Below are 24,843 nucleotides of genomic sequence, written 5' to 3'. Positions count from 1 at the left end.
CTACCTTGATGTCTCTCTTCATCCCCACACCTCCCCATTTGATGTGTCCCCTGAACCTGGCAGCAGTCTGCATTCCTGCCTCCCTTCAGCCCCACCCTCCTGCTTGCCACAGTTGCTTCTTCTTAAACCTCCCACCAACACAGCACAGACCAGAAAGACAGGTCCACTTGTGCACCAAAGGCCGTACTGGCCCAACCCAGCTAGAATCCCAGGGCCCCCACCCTATCCTACTTGTTCCCATCATGAACCTTCCTCTTGTCACTTAGACTCAGCAAGAGCCTCTGCACACCAGGTGCTACCTCTGCCACACTAGACTTGCACAGTGAAACACGTGGCAGGAGCAGGACTTTGTGTGCCCCCCACCTGATGCACCATCAGTGCACAGTAAATACAGAACTGTTGAAATAATCCTAACAGATCCCAGAGTCTGATCTTTCCCTTCTTTTCCTTTCCTGATGCGGGGCCCCAGCTGATGAAACCTTCTGCGAGATGGTGAAATCCAACCGGCTCTGCGAACGGAAGCTCTTCATACAGTTCTGCTGCCGCACGTGCCTCCTGGCTGGGTAGGGGTACCAGCTGCCCACAGAGTGCAGGGCCTCTCCTGTCCATCCATCTACCCATCCACCTTCCTCTACACTGTTGGCCAGAATCTGTTGCAGGGGCAGTGCTCAGCATCTGACAGTTTTATCTCCCCAGGAGCCAGATCCTTCTGCAACATCTGTAGGTACCTGAACCAGGTGGGTGGTGGCCCTTAAGGACATGCTCCTGAAACAAGGATACCCTCTGAAACTCTGCTTGCTGGCTACAGTCTTCTGGCAAACTCAAAATGGGAACAAAATGAATTACAAGAATCCACAGCTCCAGCTTCAGAGCAGCTTCTAAGACCCTAAGTTTACTGAATCTTTAAGACCAAAGCAGAAAGGAAATTCGCTTGGTATCACACATTGCTCTCCCTCCCATGCTTTTGTGCGGCTCTGTAGTAAATCTCACCAGCCTGCTGGCAGGACCCTGGGCTGTCCTCACACGTGATGAAGAGCCCAGCCACCTACCTGTGCATCACCTGCCACAGCACAGCCTGGGGGACAGTTTGGTCAGACTGTAAATAAAATAGTCATAAAATGTATGACTGCTGGGGATGGAATCTACATAGTCAGCTCCTTTTGAAACTGCAGTGGCAGCTTAGAAAGTCCTATACCAAACCCAGATCAGAAGACTCTTCCTCTCTCTGCAGCATTCTCTGAGTGAGCCCAGATGTCCTGTGACTGTGTTCTGCCTGTGTCTCTAGGAGTCCCCTGGGCCCAAATGATCACTCTACCTGATGCAGAGCCTTTGGAGGAAGGTCCCAAGAAGGCATTCCAGGGCCAGCCAAAAGATACCCCAATGACCAAGCAATTCCCCTTAACAAAATGTAAACCGAGACCATGAATCTAATCATCCATTCCTTCCCATTTTATGGAATTGCTTTGAAAATATGTCTGGCACGGACTCAGTGCTTCAGGAGACTTGCTCTCAAGGTGGACGCTCCTGTGTCTGTATAGTATGAGCCTACGTGACATGGCTGGATTTATTTCTGCCAAACCTGTGTAGGCATTTTATAAGCTACGTGTTCTAATTTTTACCAATGTTAATTATTTTGACAAATATTTCATATATTTTCATTGAAATACACAGATCTGCTTGATCAATTCCCTTTAATATGGGAATAACATTTGCCTTAAATTTTTTCAACCTTGTCTCTCTCCATAGTGTCCTGCTCCCCTCTTTGACAATAATGTGTTTGCCTTCTCACCCGTGAGCTGGCAAGAACCCAGCTGTTGTCTATTGAATCCACAACACTGAAAAATAAATCAGTGAAGCAAATACAATGTTAACCCTAAATTAATAAAAGAGTTAACATCTCCTGGAAGAAGAGCCTGTATTTCTTTTTTTAAGACCTAAAACATTAAACTTGAGGGCTGACCTGTCTGTGAAATGGAGATTGCTTTGTGGTTTCTGGATCTATTTGATGTCATCACATGGAAATCTTTACATAAGGAAGTAATGGAGGGTCTCTTTGCCAGGTGTCCCTTTGGCAAAGAGACCCTCTCTATGCAACCAAAGCCTGGTTGAGTGGAGCAGCTAGAGCCTCTCCAGATAGAAGGTCACCTTCCATTTGTCAAAGGGAGCTCTTTACATCTCAGACTGACCTCGTCACCTGTAGTTGGCAAACATGATTTATTGATAAAAGATAAGCTGTAACTTGTCTTTTGCTCAATGAGTGAAACCCCTGCACCCATTGGTTACGTGCCACTTGGGATTTCTACCAAGGCCTCTCCGTAAGGTCAGATGCTTGTACTTGTTAGAATTCTTCTGCAGATAAAGAAAATGCACCAGTTAGAACTCAGGTAAAAGCAAAAGCAGGTGAGAGGCGTTATTTCAGGAATACGGGATTGATTCCAAATTTCAGGGAGTGATGTGGACAGACACTAGGAACTCTGAACCAGCACTGAATGTCACCTGGACCCTGTTGGTACTGCAGCAGTGCCCTTCCCTCTCTCTCCATAACCTGCTTCTCCAGTTGATGGGACAAATGACAAGATCATTAGCCAGCTTCCAAGTAAAACTGGCACAAGTCCAGTTCCTTGAACAAACTCTGGGTCTGCTTCTTGGCTGTTTTCCCCCAGGACAAGACTCCAGTTAGCCTATTTTATATTGGTTGTCACCAGTACATCAGTAGTGGCCACAAGGATAGCCTTATGCAGCAGAATGTGGCTGCAGAGAGCACTGTGCCAGAGCAAGAAGCAATGTGCCCCTCTCAGAAAGTCCACACAATCTGAGAGATGTCCACCAGAATCACAAATTGACCAAAGTTGACACCATGAAACAATAGAATGAATGAGTGCATTTGGGATGCTATAGCCAGTACTGGGAAAATGTCCATAGGATTCCATTCTCTCCCATGAGACTGATACTGAATTAAAACTAGCAACTTGCTAAATATCCCTGACGCAGGGCACCATTTGAGCCACTAAGGCCTGGAATTGAAATCTGGGTCCACTGAGAACTTATACTCTTATGATTTGATGAATCATTAAAAAAACATATTCCCAGGCTGGGGATATAGCTCATTTGGTAGAGTGCTTGCCTCACATGCACAAGGCCCTGGCTTCAATCCCCAGCACCAAAAAAAAAAAAAACACTCCCTTTCTATCTCCCAAAGAATACCAACTACAAGATACCAACCAGGCAGGCTCAGTAGCACCTGCCCTCATTGCAGTGGCCAGGCCTGACTTCCTGAGGGGAAAGTTAAGAAGCTAGGGACAAAGTCCTAATGACTAAATGCTACCTCATTAAAATAGCCTGACTAAATTGATGCCTGTTCACAAATGGTCCAACCTCAAGGTAAGGATTATCTAAATTTAGCTGGGGCAGGATCTTAAGTCATCTACTCAATTTGTCATTTCACAGACAAGGACACTGGCTCACAAAAGTGAAGTGACTTGCCTTGGGCCACATAGTGGCAAAGTTGCTGCCATCCCTGTACCCAGGAAGGAGGTTCGCTGTCTCCAGGAAAGGTATCACTCTACAACTGACCAAACACAGCCACAATGCTTTTTTTTTCTTTTGTACCAGGGATTGAACTCAGGGGAACTCGATCAATGGCAACATCCCCAGCCTTTTTTTTATATTTTATTTAGAGACAGGGTCTCACTGAGTGGCTTAGCACCTCACTGTTACTGAGGCTGGCTTTGAACTCACAATCCTCCTGCCCCAGCCTCCCAAGCCACTGGGATTACAGGCATAAACCACCACGCCCAGCCACAGTGAACTTTTTAAACTATCATCTCCAGGAAGTGACATTTTTCAGAATTTATCCCAATTTTCTAGCAACGCACTTCCCATCCCTCCCAGGCAGGCTACTGCTGACGTTATATCCTATCTTTAAAGCACTGGAGATAACTGCACTTTTTATAGACTATGCACCTATAATGGGAAAGTGAGTGAACAGAATTTTTAAAAATTAAAGGGAAACAAGGTCTAAATGTATCCAGGATTGGAGTGTCCTTGAACTTTGGGAACCACCATCCACTGCATTTACATCATTGGTAACAGGGTTGGAAGGCATCTTACCTGGAACCTAGGGTATGCTATCAGGTGCCTAAGTACAGCAGACAGGTGGAGGTTTAGCAAAGAAGATGGAAAGGAAAGGAGGTGGGGAAGTACAAAGGGATATTTTAATGTCTTCCATCATATTGTGGTGATGGAAAGTAACATATGATGGCTGATCTCCAGCTTTTTAAAGTTCTGCCCAGCCATGTAGAAGGAATTGGACACTAGCTCCTGAGGGAAAACAGGAGTTTCCATGCTGGCGTTGGCCTTGAACAGTGCTTTTTCTTCCATGAACTCAAGGCTTTATTCATCCTGGTTGGTTGTCTAAGGCCTTTCCTGATACTCTAAGCTCTGTTGCTTATCTGTGCATAAAAAAGCACCTTTGAGTAGCCCAGCACTGAGCACCCGTCTCAGGTTCTGGGGTTCTGTCCCACCATGCAAAACCCCACCACCACTATGGACCAGCCAAACTAGGTATGACCAGACATCTCTTAGCCACCCTGAGAGGGTTATAAGCTACAGAAACCAAAATGCCCAAAACAAAGAATATATTATTGCGAAAGTCAGTAGTTCTCAATCAGGAGTGAATTTTGTCTTCCAGGGAAGCTTTAGCAATGTCTGGAAACATTTTTAACAACTGGAGGAATGTAACACATTGAGGCCAGGGATGTTGCTAAACATCCTGCATTACACAGGACAGCCCCACAACAAAGAATTGTGCAGCCCAAAATGACAGTAGTGCTGAAGTTGAGAAACCTAGCCAAAAGAAATGGAATCAAAAAACAAAGTTGTTTCCAACTTCAAAGAGATACTCTAAAATGAATTAAACTGCCTCTGGTTTGATTTCTGTCCTTATCAAAGTGAAGAATACTCTCCCTCCTTGCCTTGCTTTCTTTAACCCAGCAGAAGGGCCAAGTAAATCAGCTCTCTGGCCCAAGGACTCCACCTGGTGGCCCTCTCTGCAATTAAGTGAAGTTTGGCTTATTTTCACTTTATTTTGAAACACAATGCAAAAGTATAAAAAAGTTGCAAATATAATTTTTAAAAATGTTCCTGAAAAATTTGAGAGCAAGCTTCTGAAGTGATACCCTATGACTTCCCCCAAACACTAGTATTTCCTAGAAATATATTTCCTACATAGTCATCAGAATGGGGAAATTAATGTTGTTGTTTCTACCATCTAACCCTCTGACTAGATTCTACTCCTTCTAGTTGGGCCCAAAGATGCACTTAGCAAAAAGATCCACCTTATAATCACACTTTGCATTTAGTCATAATGTCTCTTTAATGTTCAGTCTGGAAGAGTTTCTTTCTTGAACTCTCATGACCCTGAACCTCCTAAAGACTACAGACCCTCAGTTTGTATTTGTCTGAAGTTTCCTCATGTCTCTATTCAGGTCATATGTCTTTGACAGGGATCTCACAGTAGTGACTCTTTGTTTTTCTCATTTCATTCTAGCAGTTGCTACATGATTTTGATTTGTCTCACTGCTGGTGACAAAAACTTTGACCACTTGATTAGGGTTTTTCCTCTTTGGCTATGAAATGACACTTTCTAAGGGATGCTCACTAGCACCACTTTTCAAATATTGTGCTGAAGAAGACAGTGAACAAGGTAAAAATTATCAGTATAAGAAGTGGAAAGGAAGAAACAAAACTGTCATTACTCCTTTTTTAATTGACACATAAAATTATATTAGGGCTCATGTGATGTTTCAACTATCAGTATTCTCAAATGGCATAGTTATCTAAGATCCAGAAGAATGGCTGGGCATGGTGGCCCATGCCTATAATCCCAGTAGCTCAGACAGGGTCTTGCTAAGTTGCTCAGGGCCTCATTAAGTTGCCGAGGTTGGGTTTGAATTAGTGATCCTCCTGCCTCAAAATGAAAAATAAAAAAGGGCTGGGATATTGCTCAGGGGTTAAGCACCCCCTGGGTTCAATCCCAGGTACCAAAAACAAAAGAATGGCTACAAACTATTTGAATTAATAAGTGATTTCATAAGATTGCTGGATAAGATGCCAAAATACAAAAACCAACTGCAATTTGTTATACAGAAACAAACGCCAGAACTGAAATTTTTAAACAGGAGATTTTTACAAACCAGGCATTGGTGGCACACACCTATAATCTCAGTGACTTGGGAGGCTGAGGCAGGAGGATCAAAAGGGTTTTTTTTTGTTTTTTTTTTTTTAATTTTTTTTTTAATTATCGGCGGACACAACATCTTTGTATGTGGTGCTGAGGATCGAACCTGGGCCGCACGCATGCCAGGCGAGCGCACTACCGCTTGAGCCACATCCCCAGCCCTGGAGGATCAAAAGTTTAAGGCAGCCTGGGCAACTTAACAAGACCCTCAGAAACTCAGTGAGACCCTGTCTCAAAAAAAAAGAAAAAAAAAGGATAGGGGATGTAGCCCAGTGATAAAGCACCCTGAGTTCAATCCTTAAAACAAAAGATACTAATACAATAGCATCAAAAACTATCAAATAGGGGCTGGGGTTGTGACTCAGCGGTAGAGCATTCACGTAGCATATCTGGGACCCTGGGTTTGGTCCTCAGCACTACGTAAAAATAAATAAATAAAATAAATATATTGTGCTGTGCCCAAATACAACTAAAAAATAAATATTTATTAAAAAAAAAAAAACTATCAGGGCTGGGGATGTGGCTCAAGCGGTAGCGCGCTCGCCTGGCATGCGCTGGATGCTGGGTTCGATCCTCAGCACCACATAAAAATAAAGATGTTGTGTCCACCAAAAACTAAAAAATAAATATTAAAAAATTCTCTCTCTCTTTGAAAAAGAAAACCTATCAAATAATAAACTAAATTTTGTCAAAGACATAAAAGGTTTCTATCCAAAAACTATAAAACACTTCTGAAATTAAAAAGGACCTAAATAAATGTAGGGTTATACCATGTACATGAATTGGCATACTCAATATTGTAAAGTTATGAATTCTGTCCAGATTTGTCTGTGGATCCAGTACAAAATAAGTTAAAACAGGCATTCCTTTTTAGATGTAAGATGTATCTACATTTTATATTAAATGCAAAGGGCAATAACAACCAAGGTAATCTCTGAAAAAGTGGGAGCCTTTGGAGATGAATATAAAGTCATGATACAAAATCATAAAAGTGGGCTGGGGATGTGGCTCAAGCGGTAGCGTGCTCGCCTGGCATGCGTGCGGCCCGGGTTCGATCCTCAGCACCACATACAAACAAAGATGTTGTGTCTGACTAAAACTAAAAAATGAATATTAAAATTCTCTCTCTCTTAAAAAAAAACAAAATCATAAAAGTCTCCAATTTTTAAAATATAAAGCTTATATTATAAAACTATGATATTAGCCAGACACAGTGGTGCATGCCTGTAATCCCAGCAGCTCAGGAGGCTGAGACAGGAGGATTTCAAGTTCAAAGTCAACCTCAGCAATGCAAGGCACTAAGCAACTCAGTGAGAACTTGTCTCTAAATAAAATACAAAATAGGACAGGGGATGTGGCTCAGTGGTTGAGTGTCCCTGAGTTCAATCCCCAGTACCAAAAATAAAATAAAATAAAACTATGATATTATGCAAGGACAGTTGACTGAACACCAAGAACAAAGCATCCAGAGGCAGAATCTTATGTTTGCACAACTAATTTATGACATCACAGAGCAGTGATGGAAGGATGGTCTTTTCTATAAATGGTACTGGATCAACTGAATACCAATATGGGGAAAAAAACATACCTTAATCCCTACGTTGGAGTGTTCACAAAATTGATTCCAGGCTGACTGCAGATCCGAATGTGAAAATTGAAACAATAAAGCTTTCTGAAGAAAATATTCACAATTTGAAGATAGTCAAAGAATTCTTAAAGAACATTAAAAAAAAATTAGGAGCTGGAGCTATAGCTCAGTGGTAGAGCATGTGACATGCCTAGCATGTGCCATGCCCTGGTTTCAATACCCAGCCCCACAAACAAAACTTAACAAATTTAGCCATATATAGCTGAGAGCAGTGGCAAACACCTGTAATTCCAGTGGCTCAAGAGACTGAGGCAGGAGAATTACTCATTCAAAGCCAGACCCCACACTGTAGCTAAACTATGGAACGAACCTAGATGCCCTTCAACAGGTAAGTGGATAAAGAAAATGTGGTAAATATACACAATGGAATATTACTCAGCCTTAAAGAAGAATGAAATTATGGCATTTCCAGGTAAATGGATGGAGCTGGAGAATATCATGCTAAGCTGAAATAAGCCAAACCCAAAAAACCAAAGGCCAAATGTCTTCTCTGATAAGTGGATGTTAATCCATAATTGGGGAGGGGGTAGGGAAGAATGAAGGAACTTTGGATTATGCAGAGGGGATTTAAGGGAGGGGAGGGGTGTAGGATTGGGAAGGACAGTGGATTGAGATGGAGATTATTACCCTATATACATTTATAATTACACTACTGGTGTGACTCTGCACCATGTTCAGCCAGAGAAAGAAGTTGTGCTTGATTTGTGTACCATGTGTCAAAATGCATTCTACTGTCATGTATAACTAGTTAGAAGAAATTTTAAAATAAAATAAAAACAAAGCCAGCCTCAGCAACTTAGTAAGGCCCTAAGCAACTCAGCAAGAACCTGTCTCAAAATAAAAAATGGCTGGGGATGTGGCTCAATAGTTAAGCTCCATTGGGATCAATTCCTGGTACCACCCCACCCCCCAAATTAGCCTTACAGGGAAAAGTTCATAAATCTATTAAAATTAGCACCTAATATTCACAATTTAAAATGAAAAGATAAGCCACAGACTAGGGAGGTTATTCACTATTCACATATCTCATAAGGACTCTTATGGACTCACATCCAAAAGGCTAATAGAGATCCTACAAGAAAAATAAATAAATAAAAAGATATCCAAATAGGAAGAAAAAAAGGTAAAACATCTAAATAGACTTTACTAAATAACAATAAACATGTAAAAAGAGAAAGTTCTTAACTGTGGTATCAATGAGGGAAATACAATTAGAACCTCAACACTATACCACTACCTACCTACTGGAATGGCTAAAATTAAGAAGACACACAATGCCAAAAGTTACCAAGGAGTTTAAATCAGTACAACTGCTTTGGAACACTAATAGCATCTTCTTAAGCTGAACTAAAATAAATTTCATGACCCTGCAATTCCATTCTGCCATATACATTAGTGTATGTTTCCTTAAAGATATGTATTTTTGTAACATTCATGGGTACGTTCTAATAGCTCTAAAATGGAAATAACCAAATGTTCATCAACAGAATGGATAGATCGTGGAATATTTACACAATGAAATACTATATAACAACGAGAATAAAAGAACTACATCTGCATACAAACATAATATCAAGAAGATAGTAAGGTACAATTTTATTTTCATAAATGCAAAACTAGGTGAAATCAATCTATACAACATGTCGGGATAATGTTTACCCTTGGGGCAGGGGTGGTAAAGACAAAAGAAGGGTTTCTGGATTGTGGCACTGTCCATTGCTTGGTTGTGTTCAGTTTGTACTCTTTTGTTTGTATACCATACTTGAATAAAAAGTCAAAAAATAATCAACTCCAAATGGACTGGAAACCTAAGTGGGAAAGATAAAACAATCCTTTAGTAGATAATCCTTTAGTAGAAAAATATGTTAAGGTAAGGGAAGATTTCTTAAAGACAAACACACATATACATACACTATTCACTAACCCTAAAGGAACTGATAAATTGGACTACATAAAAAATAAGAACTTCTAATCATCAAATATCATTGGGAGAAAAGGCAAGCCACTGAGTGTGTTCATATCTAAAATATTAAGAAAATTCACAGTCTTTTATGGGCACCTGATAAAAGACTATATCAGAACACACAGGAGGGTTCTCAGCCTTCATTAGATATTAAAAGAAAAGCAAACTAAAGCAATAGTACTATACTTCTATGCAGCCAACATCAGAATCACTAAAATTACAGGCTGGGAATGCCAAGGAGGCTAAGGATGGAAGCCATAAATTCTCTTACACATCACTAGAATGTGTAAATTATTTCAGCCTTTTAGCATCTAACTGCTAGGCTTTACCTTCTGGGGCTACCATACACTATGTCCCAGCAATTCCATGGAGGGGAGAAACTCATGCACAAGTGCATCAGATCCACGTACCAGAAAATTCACAGCAGCATTATTCAGAAAACACGAAATTGGAAACAACACTAATGTCCATCAACAGAAGAATGGTTAAATTACATTATGATAAATATTCTTTACAGCTGTGAAATAAAACCACCCTTCTCTGTATGCGACTCAGGTGGATTCCAGACATAATATCAAAGAAACAGGCAAAACAAAACAGACAAATAAAAACATACTTCATGATTCTATTTATAGTAAAAGCAAATGAAACTAATATGTGGTGTTAGGTTCGCGGTTGCCTTTGGGAACCGATAAGGCTTTCAGAATAGTGTAGAATAGTGTGTGTGTGTGTGTGTGTCTGTGTGTCTGTGTGTTTTGGACCCTACTGGCGACAACGTAGGTGTATGCTTCGTCACGTGGTCGACTTCTGTCGTGCACACTTTGCTGTGTGTCCTTCTTCAGTGTGGATGTTTAAATGTCTGCAGATCGCAAGTCTCTCGGCAAACCCGAGCGTCGCGGGTGCCAGCTCGGATGTGCGGGGCGGTGGGGCGGTCCCAGCAGCTGCCCGAAACGTGTGACCTGGCCGCGGTCCTCACGTTGCAGCCAGAGGTCCACAACCTAAACTCAGGACAGGAATTTGAAGTCCGGGACCATTCGCTAATTCCTACAGGTCCTCGCTTCTCCCGATTGGAGAGAGGACGGTCAGCTTTCCCTCCCACCTCAAGCTGCAGTGATGTGTAAGAAAACTCCACTTGGGTGTTTGCACTTTTTGCTTAACTTTTGGCCACAAATGCTATATATCAGGAACTCTCCAGACGCCAAACATGCCCAGCAAAGAACTCAAAAACAGAGACGTTCTCAACACTCGCGCCAAGACCCTGGCCGCCTGGTGCTTTGAGGCTGGGCGCAGGGTGGATGTGGTTCTTTCGATTGCTTCGGCCTGGCGGTCGAGCTGCGCGCGCACGCGGCGGCTGCGACTGGTGCTGCCTGGCGGCGGAGCGCGGTGCACGCTGGGACATTCTCGCTGGCGGGCGGCTGCGGGCGGCTGCGGGCGGGCGGCGGCGGAAAAGGAGCGGGAGAAGGCAGGATGGTGAAGCTGACGGCGGAGTTGATCGAGCAAGCGGCGCAGTACACCAATGCTGTACGGGACCGCGAGCTGGACCTCCGGGGTGAGTCGGGATCAGCGGAAGGGCTCTCCCGGGCCTCAGTGCGTGGCCTTGAGGTCCGCGCCCGGCCGCGTGCGCGGTGGCTGGAGCTTGGCCCGCGAGCCTGCAGTGTGGAGTCCCATTCGTGGTTGCCTCTTGCCGTTGTTGCCCAATGATCTTGCCGTTAGGCTCCTCAGAGTCTTATGTTGTCCCGCTCCTACTCACAGGCTTGACCGTCTTAATTACTTCCTGATCAGTACTCTGTTAGGCCTTGCCTGGCGTGTGCCGCAGTCTGAGCTGTTTTAGAGCCAGGAAAATAGGCTCGTTAATAGTTATAACTAGAGCAGGGTGACAATGTTGGTTCTTTGTAAATAGTTAATAGATATTGTGGATTAGATATGTTAATGACATTTGGGGGAGGAAGGAAGTTTGGTTACAAGTTAAACAAAAAAACGGGAGTGCGGGTAGCTACTTGTTAGTTTTTTAGGATACGGTGCCGCAGTCCGGCTGCAGCAGAATAATCAGGGGGGGTGATGAATAACTTGTGTACTTGATACAGCAGGAGTAGGAGCCATTTATTGCAGGACAGGAGCAGTATTTATACATTCCACAGAGCTTATCTAATTAGCATAAACTAGATACATCAGTCAACCAATCAGGAATCTCCACACTTAATGGCTCGCTTTTGTTACTTCTCAAACCACTCCCTCTGGCATTTTGCCAGGCACCATCCAGACTTGTTTAGGAACTCTAACATTCCCCTGGCTAAATGCCAGGTGTTATTTTGACTTGTTTACAGACTCTAACATTTCCCCCTTTTGTTTAATTTAAATAATGACCATAGTGGTTTTTACAGAAACACCATAAATAACCTGCTACAAACAGAAAGGGAGGATACAAAATGCCACAATACCAAGCCACTTGATGGCTCCATGCAAGAAGCCCTTGGAAAAATTATACCAGCAATGACACCATTTGCAAAGATACCAAGTTACAATTTGTTGTAGATTACAGTTTGTTGTCTCAGTCCAGGTAAAGCAGTCTCTCAATAGATTAACTCACAGTCCAGGTAAGTTCTGCAGGCAGCTAGCTTAAATCACAGTCCAGGTAAGTTCTGCAGGCAACTAGCTTTATCCGAAGTCTCGTCCGTTTCTCAGCGGAAGTCTCGTCCGGTTTTCAGCAACACTGGAAATTCTTCCACCTTGCTCTTCACCGGCACTGGGACGAAGGCAGGAACTCTGGATGGCTAAAGAAAATCCTGTAGCATTCTACTAAGAAAACAACCTTCTGAACAATTTAGTACATTATCTCAAGGTTTTTTTGCATTTGAAATAAGCATTAATAGTGCTCATTACTCATCAGCTTCCAGGTGTGGGAGAACCATTGTAGCTTAGTTATTGGCATTGAAAATGACCAAACATCAGGGACACCAGTAGCATCTTCTGCTGGCTGTAGTGCCTGGGCAGCCCCAGATGGCCCTGGGGAGTGTCCCGGACTCAAACTGCTACTGGGCACAGGGAGCAAGAGCCTGCGAGACTGTGCCTCCAGGTCAGGTCTAGATTTGGGCTCGCGGCAGTGGAAGAGCCAGCTCCCCGGCCAGGAGGCGGGGAAGGGCCAGTCGCCGCCGCCTCTTGGAAAATCCTTGCTGCGCTGTGACCGGCTTGCACACTCGGCAGCCGCCTCTCCGCTTCACGCACCCTCCGGTAACGAAAAGTATTTAGTAATAGCCTTTTGCTGCAACTTTTTTCCTGATAATCCTTCTTCTTCTGAACTTTCTTTTTCTTTCTGACTAGAGTTCCTGGGCTCTTATCAACACATGCCCTAACTATTCTTGGTTCCACTGGGGTGCCTTCTTCCCTTAGTAATTTACTTCTCACCCCTTCCATATTTTCATCACAAAGACAATACAATACACTGAGACAAAACAAGACACAAACATACTGTATCAATCTTCTCCATTTTCTCGAAATTGTCATTTTTCCTCTCGCCCTATCTGCCTAGGGACTAGCAGATTTGCTCCCGTCCTATCTATGGACGGGCAGCATTTTTCGTCACTTACCCCCGAGTGTCCTGGGGCTCCCCGTAACAGGCCACCATCTGCCGCAGTCCGGCTGCAGCAGAATAATCAGGGGGGGTGACGAATAACTTGTGTACTTGATACAGCAGGAGTAGGAGCCATTTATTGCAGGACAGGAGCAGTATTTATACATTCCACAGAGCTTATCTAATTAGCATAAACTAGATACATCAGTCAACCAATCAGGAATCTCCACACTTAATGGCTCGCTTTTGTTACTTCTCAAACCACTCCCTCTGGCATTTTGCCAGGCACCATCCAGACTTGTTTACGAACTCTAACATTCCCCTGGCTAAATGCCAGGTGTTATTTTGACTTGTTTACAGACTCTTAACAATAGGGTCTTAGAAAGGGTGTAAAGAGCGCATTGGCTCAAGCCTGTAATATCAGATACTCTGGAAAATTGTAAAGACCAATTTCTCCGGGGTAAAATAATGTGTGATCACAGTCTGAGACACCAAGGTCAGAGTGCCACTGCTGCCACCTCTGCTTTGTGCTAATATTCCTTGCTAACCTTTAGGAAATCCCGGTTCTTTTTATTTTGTTGAAATTTAAATTTCTCAGTGGCATGGTGGCAAACGTCTGTAAACCCAGACACTTGGGAGACTGAGACAGGAGGGTAGCAAGTTCAGTGCCAGTCTTGGCAACATAATGAGACCTTTAGAAGCTTAGACTGAGCGTGTGTGTGGTTCGGTGGTTCAATTCCCAGGACCAAGAAGGAGAAATTAAAGTTTCTCAAAAAAAAAAAGGCCACATTCAAGAGAATCTCATCACTTTTACTCTTGGCACTATTTGAACCACTTGCAGTATCTTATTTTGGTGCAGTACTTACTTTGATATAGCCTTTACCGCTCCCGACTCTGTACTTTAACCTGGTTTGTGTTTCTTTTCTGCATTTAGCACCTAGTTCAGTAATTATGCCCAAATTACACAAATCAGTTGAATTTGTTCACACTGTGGTTTACTAGTTGTGTATAAAATGTTGACTTTGAACTCAGAATTGGAGCTAAAGGAGGTCACAAGGGAAAACTGTCATGATATCATGAGGATGTGTGGATGAGTTCTATGAATATGGCCTGTGGGAATGCAAGAGATTGAGAACTGTTCTTCCCAAATTCCGAATAAGGCTTGGGCATTGATAATTAGCAAGTGTCAGTTTTTCTTATACTGCTTAATTAGCTCTAAAGCCTAAGAACAGTGAAATATCTTGTAAATGTTCTTATAAACATTAGTTACCAAGACTACCCAGGATGAATAGCCCCATCATCTTAGTCTTGTTCTCAGCATTTTCAAGTCCACTGCCAGACCATAAGCTTCAGGGCACTGGGGGCTTGTGACTTTACCTCATTTATTTTCAGTACCTTGCAGAGTGTTTGACATGGCATAGGGGATAGGTAACTATTTCCTGAATAAATGAAAGTTTTGAGGTAATTACCATGAAATACTGATACTATTTTAATGAACTTTCAAATCACATTACATTAATAATCTCTTATGTGGTTTCTCCCCCCTCCATTTTTAGGATATAAAATTCCAGTCATTGAAAATCTAGGTGCTACCTTAGACCAGTTTGATGCTATTGATTTTTCTGACAATGAGATCAGGAAGTTGGATGGTTTTCCTTTGCTAAGAAGACTGAAGACATTATTAGTGAACAACAACAGAATATGGTAAGTGTCTGCTAAGAGAGTGATATATATATATTTTTTTCCCCTCTAGAGTAAATGTTTTGGTGTACCTGGAAGAAATTGTAATACATACTGCCAGTTAAACCTACATGTTTCTTCCTAACAACAACAAAACAGTAACACTTTTCCCATTGAGATCCAGAGATTACTTTGGCAGTGATCTAGGTTATGTGTACCTATTCAGAAATCTTATATGTTTGTATATTTGTAATCTTCCATCATACTGCTTTATACATGTTTTAGTTTCTAAAGCAGAGCAGTCATATTTAAAAGTATATACAAAACCCAGTTATATTTTTCACTAATCATCTGTACCTCTTACCTTCTACTGTTTGTTTTTCTTTACAACCAATTTCTAAAATAAAACTTATTAAAATTGAGATCTTTTTTGACCCTCCCTTCATCAGCTTTATGCAAATTTTATTGGGAAAAAATACAATGTTTTTATAAAGAAGTACAAAGTCTTGAGTTGTTGTTTTTTAAGCTAGAAATAGTTTTCATGGGTTAACCATTCCCTTGTGGAATGATTATATCTTGTACCTGAGCTGTGAATGCAGTCACTAGTGTGTCCATGCTTCCTGAACCAAAAAGTAGTTATGAAGCAAGCTAAATAGTTTATTCTAACTGAAATTCTCAACCTTTTTAGGTTCTTCTGGACAGTATGGCGTTAGAAAGAGGGCTTGGGAGACTTAGGTTCTAAAATCATCCCATTCCTGTCACTGGTCTTGTGACCTCAGACAGGGTTTCCTCTTTGTGCTTCATTTCTCTTTTGTGAGATAGGGCATGATGGAAGGATTTCTAAGGTTGTTCGAACTTGAGGTCTGAGATCCTCTGAGCAAGGACAGGGATGAAATTATTAGTTTGTTAATTTTCACTTTCAATAAGAGACTTTCTGTTTTTATTTTAGCCGTATAGGTGAGGGACTTGATCAGGCTCTGCCCTGTCTGACAGAACTCATTCTCACCAACAATAGTCTTGTGGAATTGGTAAGTTGAACAGGGGGAAAATGTATTTAGGGGCAGGGTTAAAGGTATTACAAGTTTCTTTTACACTACATGCAAAAAATATATATATATATTTCGTAGTCTTTTTTTTTTTTTTTTCCTTGTATCATTTTCTTAATTATTTCAGAATCTGGACCTTTGGGTTATTTTATTTTTATATGGTACCTTTTTGTTGTTACTGTTCTAGGGAGTGAACACAGAGCCTCATATATGCTAGGCAAACTTCCTGGGCTATAAATGTTGCAAATACCTTTTCCTATCCTGGCTTTCCTTTTGACTTTGTTAAAGTATCCTGATGGAAAAGTTCCTAATTGAGTGTAGTCTAATATGTCAATTTTTATTATTAGTACTTCCAGTGTTCTTTTTTTTTTAACCTTTATTTTGTTTATTTATTTTTATGTGGTGTTGAGGATCAAACCCAGGGCCTTGCGCATGCCAGGCGAACGCTGTACTGCTGAGCCACAACCCCAGCCCCAGTATTTTCAATGTTCTTATGTCAATTTTATTGTTAATACTTCCAATGTTCTGTTGAAGCTTCCCTTTCTTCTCCCCAGATTATAAAGAAACACCTGCTGCACTATTTTCTAGAATTGCAATGTTCCATGTGGTACCAGTAGCTACAAGATCATACTTTGAGTTGAGATGTGCAGAACTAGGGCTGGGGATGTGGCTCAAGCGGTGGCGCGCTCGCCTGGCATGCGTGCGGCCCAGGTTCGATCCTCAGCACTACAAACAAACAGGGATGTTGTGTCCGCCGAAAACTAAAAAATAAATATTAAAAAAAATTCTCTCTCACTCTCTTTTAAAAAAAAAAAAGAGATGTGCAGAATTATAAAATACATGCCAGGTTTCAAAACACAGTACCAAAAAGGAAAACATAAACTTAGTAGGTTTTTAATACTAATGTTGAAATGATAGTTTTTTGGATAATAGGTAAAACAATATATTATTAATTAGTCTCTCCTGTTTTTCTATTTTAATGTAGGTACTAGAAAATTTTAAATTGCATATCTAACATGCATTAAATTTTATTAATGATTCTATCCTAGAAACTTTATTGCTTTGCTCTTCGAATTAGATGAACAATCCACCTGCAACTGATTTCCTTATGAGATAACAGGCAAATTTCAGTTTTACTATATAGATAACAATGATTTGGGCCCTTTTTTATGCCCTTAAAATTTCCATTCTGGCTGGGTGTGTTGTTACACATGTATAATCCCAGCATCTCAGTAGTCTGAGGCAGTATAATCACAAGTTCAAGCTCGAAATAAATAAATAAAATAAGTGAAATGGTCTGGGGATATAGCTCAGTGGTAGATCACCAGGGGTTCAATCTCTAATATCACATAAAGTAATTTTAAAAAAATCTGTTCTACATGTTTAATTTTAACAAAATTGAGTTCATATTGAGTTATCCTGATTTGTAACCTGAATTTTCCACATTAACATTGAATGTTTAAATTCATATTACATAGTTTGATTTTGGATTACTAAGATTTTGTCTGCCTTCTCTATTTTCCTTATTGTTTAGAATGAACTGTCAGATTTTCAAAGGGGTATTTAACTCCAATAGTAGGAATGGACTGGCTTGAAGTCGTGTGCTTTCCAAAATTGGAAGTACTTAGCCCAGAATGCGTGTTCATAGCAAATGCTATTTGAGAAGTTATGGTTGTATTTGAAGTTTATTGCAAAGATAAAAACCCCGTTCCTGGGGCTGGGATGTGGCTCAAGCGGTGGCGCGTTCGCCTGGCATGCGTGCGGCCCGGGTTCGATCCTCAGCACCACATACAAACAAAGATGTTGTGTCCGCCGATAACTAAAAAAAAAATAAATATTAGAATTCTCTCTTAAAAAAAAAAAAAAAAAAAACCCCGTTCCTATGAGTTACAGAAAAAGGTGTGTTCAAGTCTCACATCAGTGATAGAGGATTTGACTACCTGCCTGGATTTCTGTCAGTCTTAGTTTTACATGTACTTTCCCTAACAATACAGTATAGTGACCTAAAACATTTCAGCAATTCCATAACTTCTTGTGTATTTAGTCTTTTTAAAACTCATTAATACATCATCATTGTGTTTTATTGTATATGTGTAACAAACCTCGTTTTGTATTTCTTTTTGGATCATCTGTGGTGCTATGCCAGTATCAAGCTCAAGAGGTCCCTCTGGTGGTGTTTGTGAAGTAAAGATGAATGCTTGCTGTTTTGATAAGTGGCTGTGTTCCCTTTTGCTTTTGGAAGTTAGTTCCTTGTTTTAATATGGACCTCTTCCAGATTTTGTATATCATTCTTGTCCGGGCCATGCTAATCCCTATATCCTTCCAGTTATCGTATATGTGCTACAAAAGTAAACACTCTCCTGTTTTTATCAGTACTTCTTTTTACTGTCCCTCTTGGCAGCCCTGTTTACTAAATTTTGATCTGTTTTTAGCAGTTTTTTCCTCAGTGTAAGGCTTTGTTCTGGAAGGGAAACAATTTCTGGTTAGTGTTTAGAGGGCCTAGATTGCTGTAATCCATTAGACCTTCTCATAGACTTGTACTCATTATTGGAATGTTCAGATCCTTGGACTGTTCTCAAACTAAGTACCTATTGGTTGTTTTGGAGTTCTCCAGTTTAAGAGATGCCTCTTTGTCTTCCCTCTGCTTCTTTCTACACAAATGATGTCACCGTGCAAGTCTCTCTTTTTTTTTTTTTTTTTATCTTTATTTTTATTTATTTAATTTTATGTGGTGGTGAGGATCAACCCAGGGTATCATGCATGAGAGGCAAGTGCTCTACCACTGAGCCACAACCCAGCCCACATACAAGTCTTGAAGCTTTCAAGTTGTTGTCCGTACTTATTTCACTTGTAGGGTCATTGGAAATATCTTCTCATCTACTTTAGTTGTCACTATTGACAATAAGTTTTTGGTTTTTCTGTCCTCATTCAACTGTGGTTTATGGGACAATTTGGGCAGATTCAAAAACCATCCTGCCTTCTTACCATAATTTGGTGGGGGTTTTGTTTGTTTTTAACTATTCTGTTCACTTTGTGAAAAATTATTTGAAGAGATTTGGGGAGGCCTAGAATAAAGGTGTCTTTTCGCAAAGACCATATGTTGTTCCCAGGCACTTGGGGGAGGTACTTGCCAAAAAAGACCACATTACACCAAGATTATGGATTGAGATTCCCTGGGTAAATAGCTTGCTCCAAAGTTGCATCAGCTTTAGCATTGCTTTCTTTTCAGAATAATTGCTCAGTAGCCATTTTGAGATTGTCGGAGGAAATCAATTTTTTGTGTATGTCTGCTGCTGTTGACAGAGTTAATGCCAAGATTTTACAAAGCTTGAATTATAAGTATTTAAACATTTGAGATGTGCTAGTATGGGGCTAGGTAGAAATAAAAGACAATATGGATACTTTCTTCAAAATATCAAAATAGACAGCATATGGTATCAGTGTTCTTAATGTGTGCTCCTTATTTTTACAGGGTGATCTGGACCCTTTGGCGTCTCTTAAATCACTGACTTATCTAAGGTATGGAAATTATTTGTTGTGTTAACGAAACTAATGAAGTACTTAAAATTACATTTGACCCTAAAACAGTCAGTCGGTCAGAAAGTACCTTTTAAAAACAAATATAGGGGGCTGGGGTTTTGGCTTAGAGGTAGAGCGCTCACCTAGCGTGCTCCCCTAGCATGTGTGAGGCACTGGGTTCAATCCTCAGCACCACATAAAAATAAAAAAGATACTGTATCCACCTATAACTAAAAAATAAATGTTTAAAAAAAAAAATGAGGTGCTAAACAACTCAGTCCCTATCTCTAAATAAAATACAAAATAGGACTGGGGATGTGGCTCAGTGGTGGTTGAGTGTCCCTGAGTTCAATCCCCGGTACTCCCCGCAAAAAAATATAGATAGATAGATGTTTCCTTAATGTAAATAATTTTTTGTCCTTAATTTGTTACACTGTTCAAATGGATCTCTTAAACGCTAGCCTATGAACAAGATTGGTATTGTGTTGTTCTTTTTCTTGTAGCATTCTAAGAAATCCTGTAACAAATAAGAAGCATTATAGACTATATGTGATTTATAAAGTCCCACAAGTCAGAGTGCTGGATTTTCAGAAAGTAAAACTAAAAGTAAGTATTCTTTGATTGTAGGTCATTATAGAGTTTTATGTTTTTCTTTATACTTTTGTTACTGACTTTTTAAATTTCCTAATTGAGTACAATTTACCATTAGTTTGCAGTTTAAAATATGGGAAAGAAAATGTTAAGTGAGATTTTTTTTTCCTCATGGTAGGATTTTAAATTAACACTCTTGTCTAACATTTGCTGTTCCATAGTTGGCAAAATGTTAGAACCACGTCATTGAGTATCTGCTTAAATACGTTCCCACTAAAGATTTTTATCTATTTTTGAGCAACTATTAGCATGACTTACCCCTTATTGGAAGTGGTTCTGTTTTTGCTTTCCTCCCCTTTCCTGGTTCTTTGGGATCCCTCCTTAAAAGGAGGAGAGGGAACTTTCTTCAGGGAGCTTCACCAGAGAAGGCAAGACCACTATCTTCTTTTCAATGAAATTGGCTTTTTGGTATTTTTGCCAGCCCAGAGTATTTCAGGAGAGTTGGCTTCCATGTTTTCTGAGGAATGCATCTAAATGCATGTGGTATTCCTATTTCCATTAACTCTGTGTGTGGTGTTGCTGTAGGAGCGTCAGGAAGCAGAGAAAATGTTCAAGGGCAAACGGGGTGCACAGCTTGCAAAGGATATTGCCAGGAGAAGCAAAACGTAAGATACGGATATCCAACTTAACTCCACTTCACCTTCAGAAACACTGTCTGGCAGTTGGCCTCCTTCAAAATTAAGTCAAAAACTGTGATTGATGTGGTATTAAATTTGAGTGCTGATAGTTTATGGCCATCCATGGTCCATACATTAACAGGTTAGCAGAGAATATATTTCAGTTTGCAGTCTTAATGGGAAATTTTGTACATCCTGTTTTCTCTATAGGAAGATTAATTGGGAGGTGTTTCTGAAGGAGAGAGTTCTTGTATCAGTTTGTTAACAAAGATAAGATACTACACTGGTTGAATTACTTTCAAAAACCTTTGAAAGTAAAAGAGAAGCAACTTCCATTGGGCAGGATTTAACAATTATGTTCTTCCTTCCTAAGTTTTAATCCAGGTGCTGGTTTGCCAACTGACAAAAAGAAAGGTGGGCCATCTCCAGGGGATGTAGAAGCAATCAAGGTAACAATGTTTTGGTATTCTAGAACTGAAGAGAGCTGAGATGTGGTTAGGATATACCATGGTATAGTGAACCACGTTCTGAATGCTGCAGATTCCATAGTTGTTAGAATCCAGCTATATTTCTAGTTGAGGAAAAACTAGCTAAAAGTTATTATTTGACTTGAATTAATTGCATCAGCCAATCAAAGTGGGAAGCATCTGTCTTTCTTGTTTTCCCAGGATGCATTTGTCATTTAAAATAGTTAATTTCTTTGATATGCTTAATAGTTACCAGGGTTTGCCTTAATTTTTTTTTTTTTTTTAAGATTTTGGTTTTTTAGTTGTAGTTGGACACAATACCTTTATTTTATTTTTATGTGGTGCTGAGGATCGAACCCAGAGCCTTGCACATGCTAGGCGAGCGCTCCACCACTAAGCCCCAGCCTCGGCCCTTGCCTTAATTTTTGCTTTCAAAGATTTGCTAATAGATCCTGTTGAATACTCTGTGGAACATCCTTATTTTATAATACAGCCTCCTAAAGTCCCCAGTAATATAATTCCAATAGGTATTTATCTTAAATTTTAGGATATGTAGAATTATCATTCGTTCTCTTAGAAGAAGGCCTGTTTCCCTTCACTAATTTTGAAAATTTATATGATTGGCTTTTTGATTCAGTATGCGGATAAAATTCTTCCCCTAACACAGAGCTACATCATATTCCATATGAAAAGATACTGTGAATTTCTAGGTGTTTTCCGCGTGGTTGGTACTTTATTGCAACTAATTGTCTATCTCCGTTTTCCTCTGTCTTCTATCTAGAATGCCATAGCAAATGCATCAACTCTGGCTGAAGTGGAGAGGCTGAAGGGGTTGCTGCAGTCTGGTCAGATACCTGGAAGAGAGCGCAGATCAGGTTAGGGAATGGTGTTATGTGAACTTTTACCCATATGTATAGTCATGCTCCAGATAATGTTTTGGTCAGTGACATAGTGCATACATAGCAGTAGTCTCATAATATTATAATAGAGCTGGAAAACTCGTATGCTTAGTATTTTTACTTTATCCTTTCTATGTATAGATAACACAAATACTTACCTTTGCTTTAAAGTTGCCTGTAGTATTCAGAACAGTAACATGTTGTATAGGTTTCTAGCCTAGGAGCAATAGGCTATGCATCATAGAATGGGTATACAATAGGTGATACCATCTAGATTTGCAGGTATACTCTTTGTGCTATTCTGATTCACATAACAACAAAATCACCCAGCTATAAAGTTCTCAGAAGGGATCTTTGTCATTAGGCGAAGCATGGCTATCATATAATATAGTAGTTAGGAACACAGGTCGTAGAACCAAACAGCCTGAGACTTAAATATTAGCCTCATCAGCTCTATCCTTGGGCAAATATGAAGTATATTCCTTCATCTTTAAATCTGAGATGATAATAGTACAAGCTGTTAAAAGTTGTTGGGAGAGTCAGGCCTTGTCCACACCTGTAATTCCAGCTACTCAGAAGGTTAAGACAAGATACTTGTAGGTTTGAGGCCAGCCTGAGCAACTTAGCAAAATCATTCTCAAAATTTAAAAAAAAAAGAAAGAAGCCAGGCACTGTGGCACACACCTATAATCCCAGCAGTTCAGAGGCTGAGGCAGGAGGATTATGAGTTCAAAATCAGCCTCAGCAACTTAGCAACTCAGTGAGACACTTTCTTACTAAGTATTTGTGTGACTGAATTTTCTTTATAGCCTTGAGTCAAAACGTGTTAGAACAGATGCACTGTTGAAGTCAATACAGGAATCTAGTTGACTGTTATTAAGGCAGAAATAATGGGAAAATACCAAATAATGTCACAGAGTGTTTTGTAGTAGAAAATACCATTTCTATAAAAATGCAAACATAAACATGTAATTGATTTACTGTTTTAATAAGTTACTATTCTTTAAAGTTGTTTTAATTTCTGATACCTATCAACAGATATAATCGACATAATCAAAAGATTTTTAAGTCCTCACTCTAAAAGTTTAAGAACTGCTGAATTAGACAGAGGCAGCAGGACATTCTAGGCAGAGGAGACTGCCCTGCCAGAATCCTGTGTAGAAAGGTACACTTGAACTGAGAAAGGGCCAGAGTGAATGAGGCTCACATCTCTGGGAGGATGTGGCCTGATGAGCTGACAGAACCACGTAGACGCTGCAGGTTGTGTGATGTATGGTGGAAATCTGTTGATCCTTTTGAGCTTAGGTGATGACAGATTGGGAAGTAAGAAAACTCCTTATTATACTGGGGGTGAGAGGCTGAGTGAGACAGGAGGATTGCAAGTTGGAGACCAACCTCAGCAACTTAGCAAGACCCTATCTTGAAAAGGACTAGGGATGTGACTCAGTAATGAAGCACCCCTGGGTTTAATCCCCAGTGCCAAAAAATAATGTGTATTGTGACTATAGTGTGTCAGAGTTGTTGCATTGATTTGCTGCCATCCCCAAGTCCCATCCCTGGGATGTTTCAGTTGAGTCTTGGCTATCTTAGATTTTAAAGCATAATCAAAATCACAGTTCAGACATCGAATATGGTGCTCCGTTGCTTGATTTGCTAGATCTCAGTGGGCCCAGGCTTCCAAGTAGCACTCTCGAAGCCATTCCTTCTTGTAGTTTTACATCTAGAAATCTGGTATTTGGATTCAACTGTAGAAGCAATAGACTTAAACATTATTTCCTTTTTTTTAATATATTGACCAAAAAATCTGCCATATATTGTTGAACCAAGTGGTTGTTGTTGCCATGTTTCCCTTGGAGTCAGTAAAGTCATTGACTATTACCAGGATCTGGCAAGTAGTAAATGCCCAAATGCTTTTTGAGTATTTCTAGTTTCTTTGCCCATAGTAGTGGCAAGAATGAAACACATGCATATAACCTTTTTGTTTTCACAAAAAAAATGAACTAATAACTACAATGGGAGGCAATAGTTTTGACTTTAGTTGGACCCTTTGTGACCCTTTTCTTGGAAATCGATCATCCCTTCCAGTACCTGCCAAAGACAGTTTGACCCTGGACTGTGTAAGCTCCTTAAAAATGGGCTGCTCCAGGTCTTTTTGTGCCTAGTCCAGTGCCGGTTACACAGTAGCCACAGAATGGGCACTCACCTACTAAGCAAACATATTCTCTCAAACTGACGTGGCTTTTGTTTTTTTGGGTTTTTTTTTTTTTTTTTTCAGGGCCCACTGATGATGGTGAAGAAGAGATGGAAGAAGACACAGTCACAAACGGGTCCTGAGCAAGGTGGTGGATGTCTACTAACAGGCAGTCTTGGGACAAATCTACTTTTTGAACATGGAATAATAGCCTTGTTTGTGTCAGCAAAGTGGAATCTCACCATTGTTGAAACGTTTTAAACTGCTGCCCATAATTTTGTATTATAAATTTTGAAGTCTAAATGTCAGTTTTTTACAAATGGTAAAAAATAAAGGCCACTCACTGTGCTGCCGAA

The 24,843-nt window shown here is 40.4% G+C and overlaps 2 protein-coding genes and 1 non-coding gene across 6 annotated transcripts in view; 2 read left to right on the top strand and 1 right to left on the bottom strand.

Annotated features, from left to right (window-relative positions):
• Positions 1-1,906, top strand: part of Pcsk6 (proprotein convertase subtilisin/kexin type 6) — a 152,603-nt gene extending 150,697 nt beyond the window's left edge. For all 4 annotated transcript variants that reach the window (XM_048790370.1, XM_048790369.1, XM_015493134.2 and 1 more), the window contains one exon: positions 470-1,906. In XM_048790370.1, coding sequence (XP_048646327.1) covers positions 470-567 — 98 coding nt within the window. In that variant the 3' untranslated portion in view covers positions 568-1,906. The remainder of the gene's footprint in view (positions 1-469) is intronic.
• A 9,034-nt stretch (positions 1,907-10,940) lies between these two features.
• On the top strand, positions 10,941-24,843 carry Snrpa1 (small nuclear ribonucleoprotein polypeptide A'). The gene is made up of 9 exons (XM_015493133.1): positions 10,941-11,398; positions 14,974-15,121; positions 16,047-16,125; positions 19,616-19,662; positions 20,166-20,268; positions 20,839-20,918; positions 21,304-21,379; positions 22,179-22,272; positions 24,572-24,843. Exons 1-9 carry the CDS (start codon positions 11,317-11,319, stop codon positions 24,628-24,630), a joined length of 768 nt encoding a protein of 255 aa, XP_015348619.1. The 5' UTR covers positions 10,941-11,316; the 3' UTR covers positions 24,631-24,843.
• LOC125612540 lies at positions 18,398-18,499 on the bottom strand. Its single transcript, XR_007342961.1, has one exon. It is a non-coding gene; the product is annotated as a U6 spliceosomal RNA (small nuclear RNA).

The sequence above is a fragment of the Marmota marmota genome, unplaced genomic scaffold (assembly GCF_001458135.2).
Source record: "Marmota marmota marmota unplaced genomic scaffold, marMar, whole genome shotgun sequence".
Lineage (NCBI taxonomy): Eukaryota > Metazoa > Chordata > Mammalia > Rodentia > Sciuridae > Marmota > Marmota marmota.
This window is presented reverse-complemented; position numbering and strand designations above follow the sequence as displayed.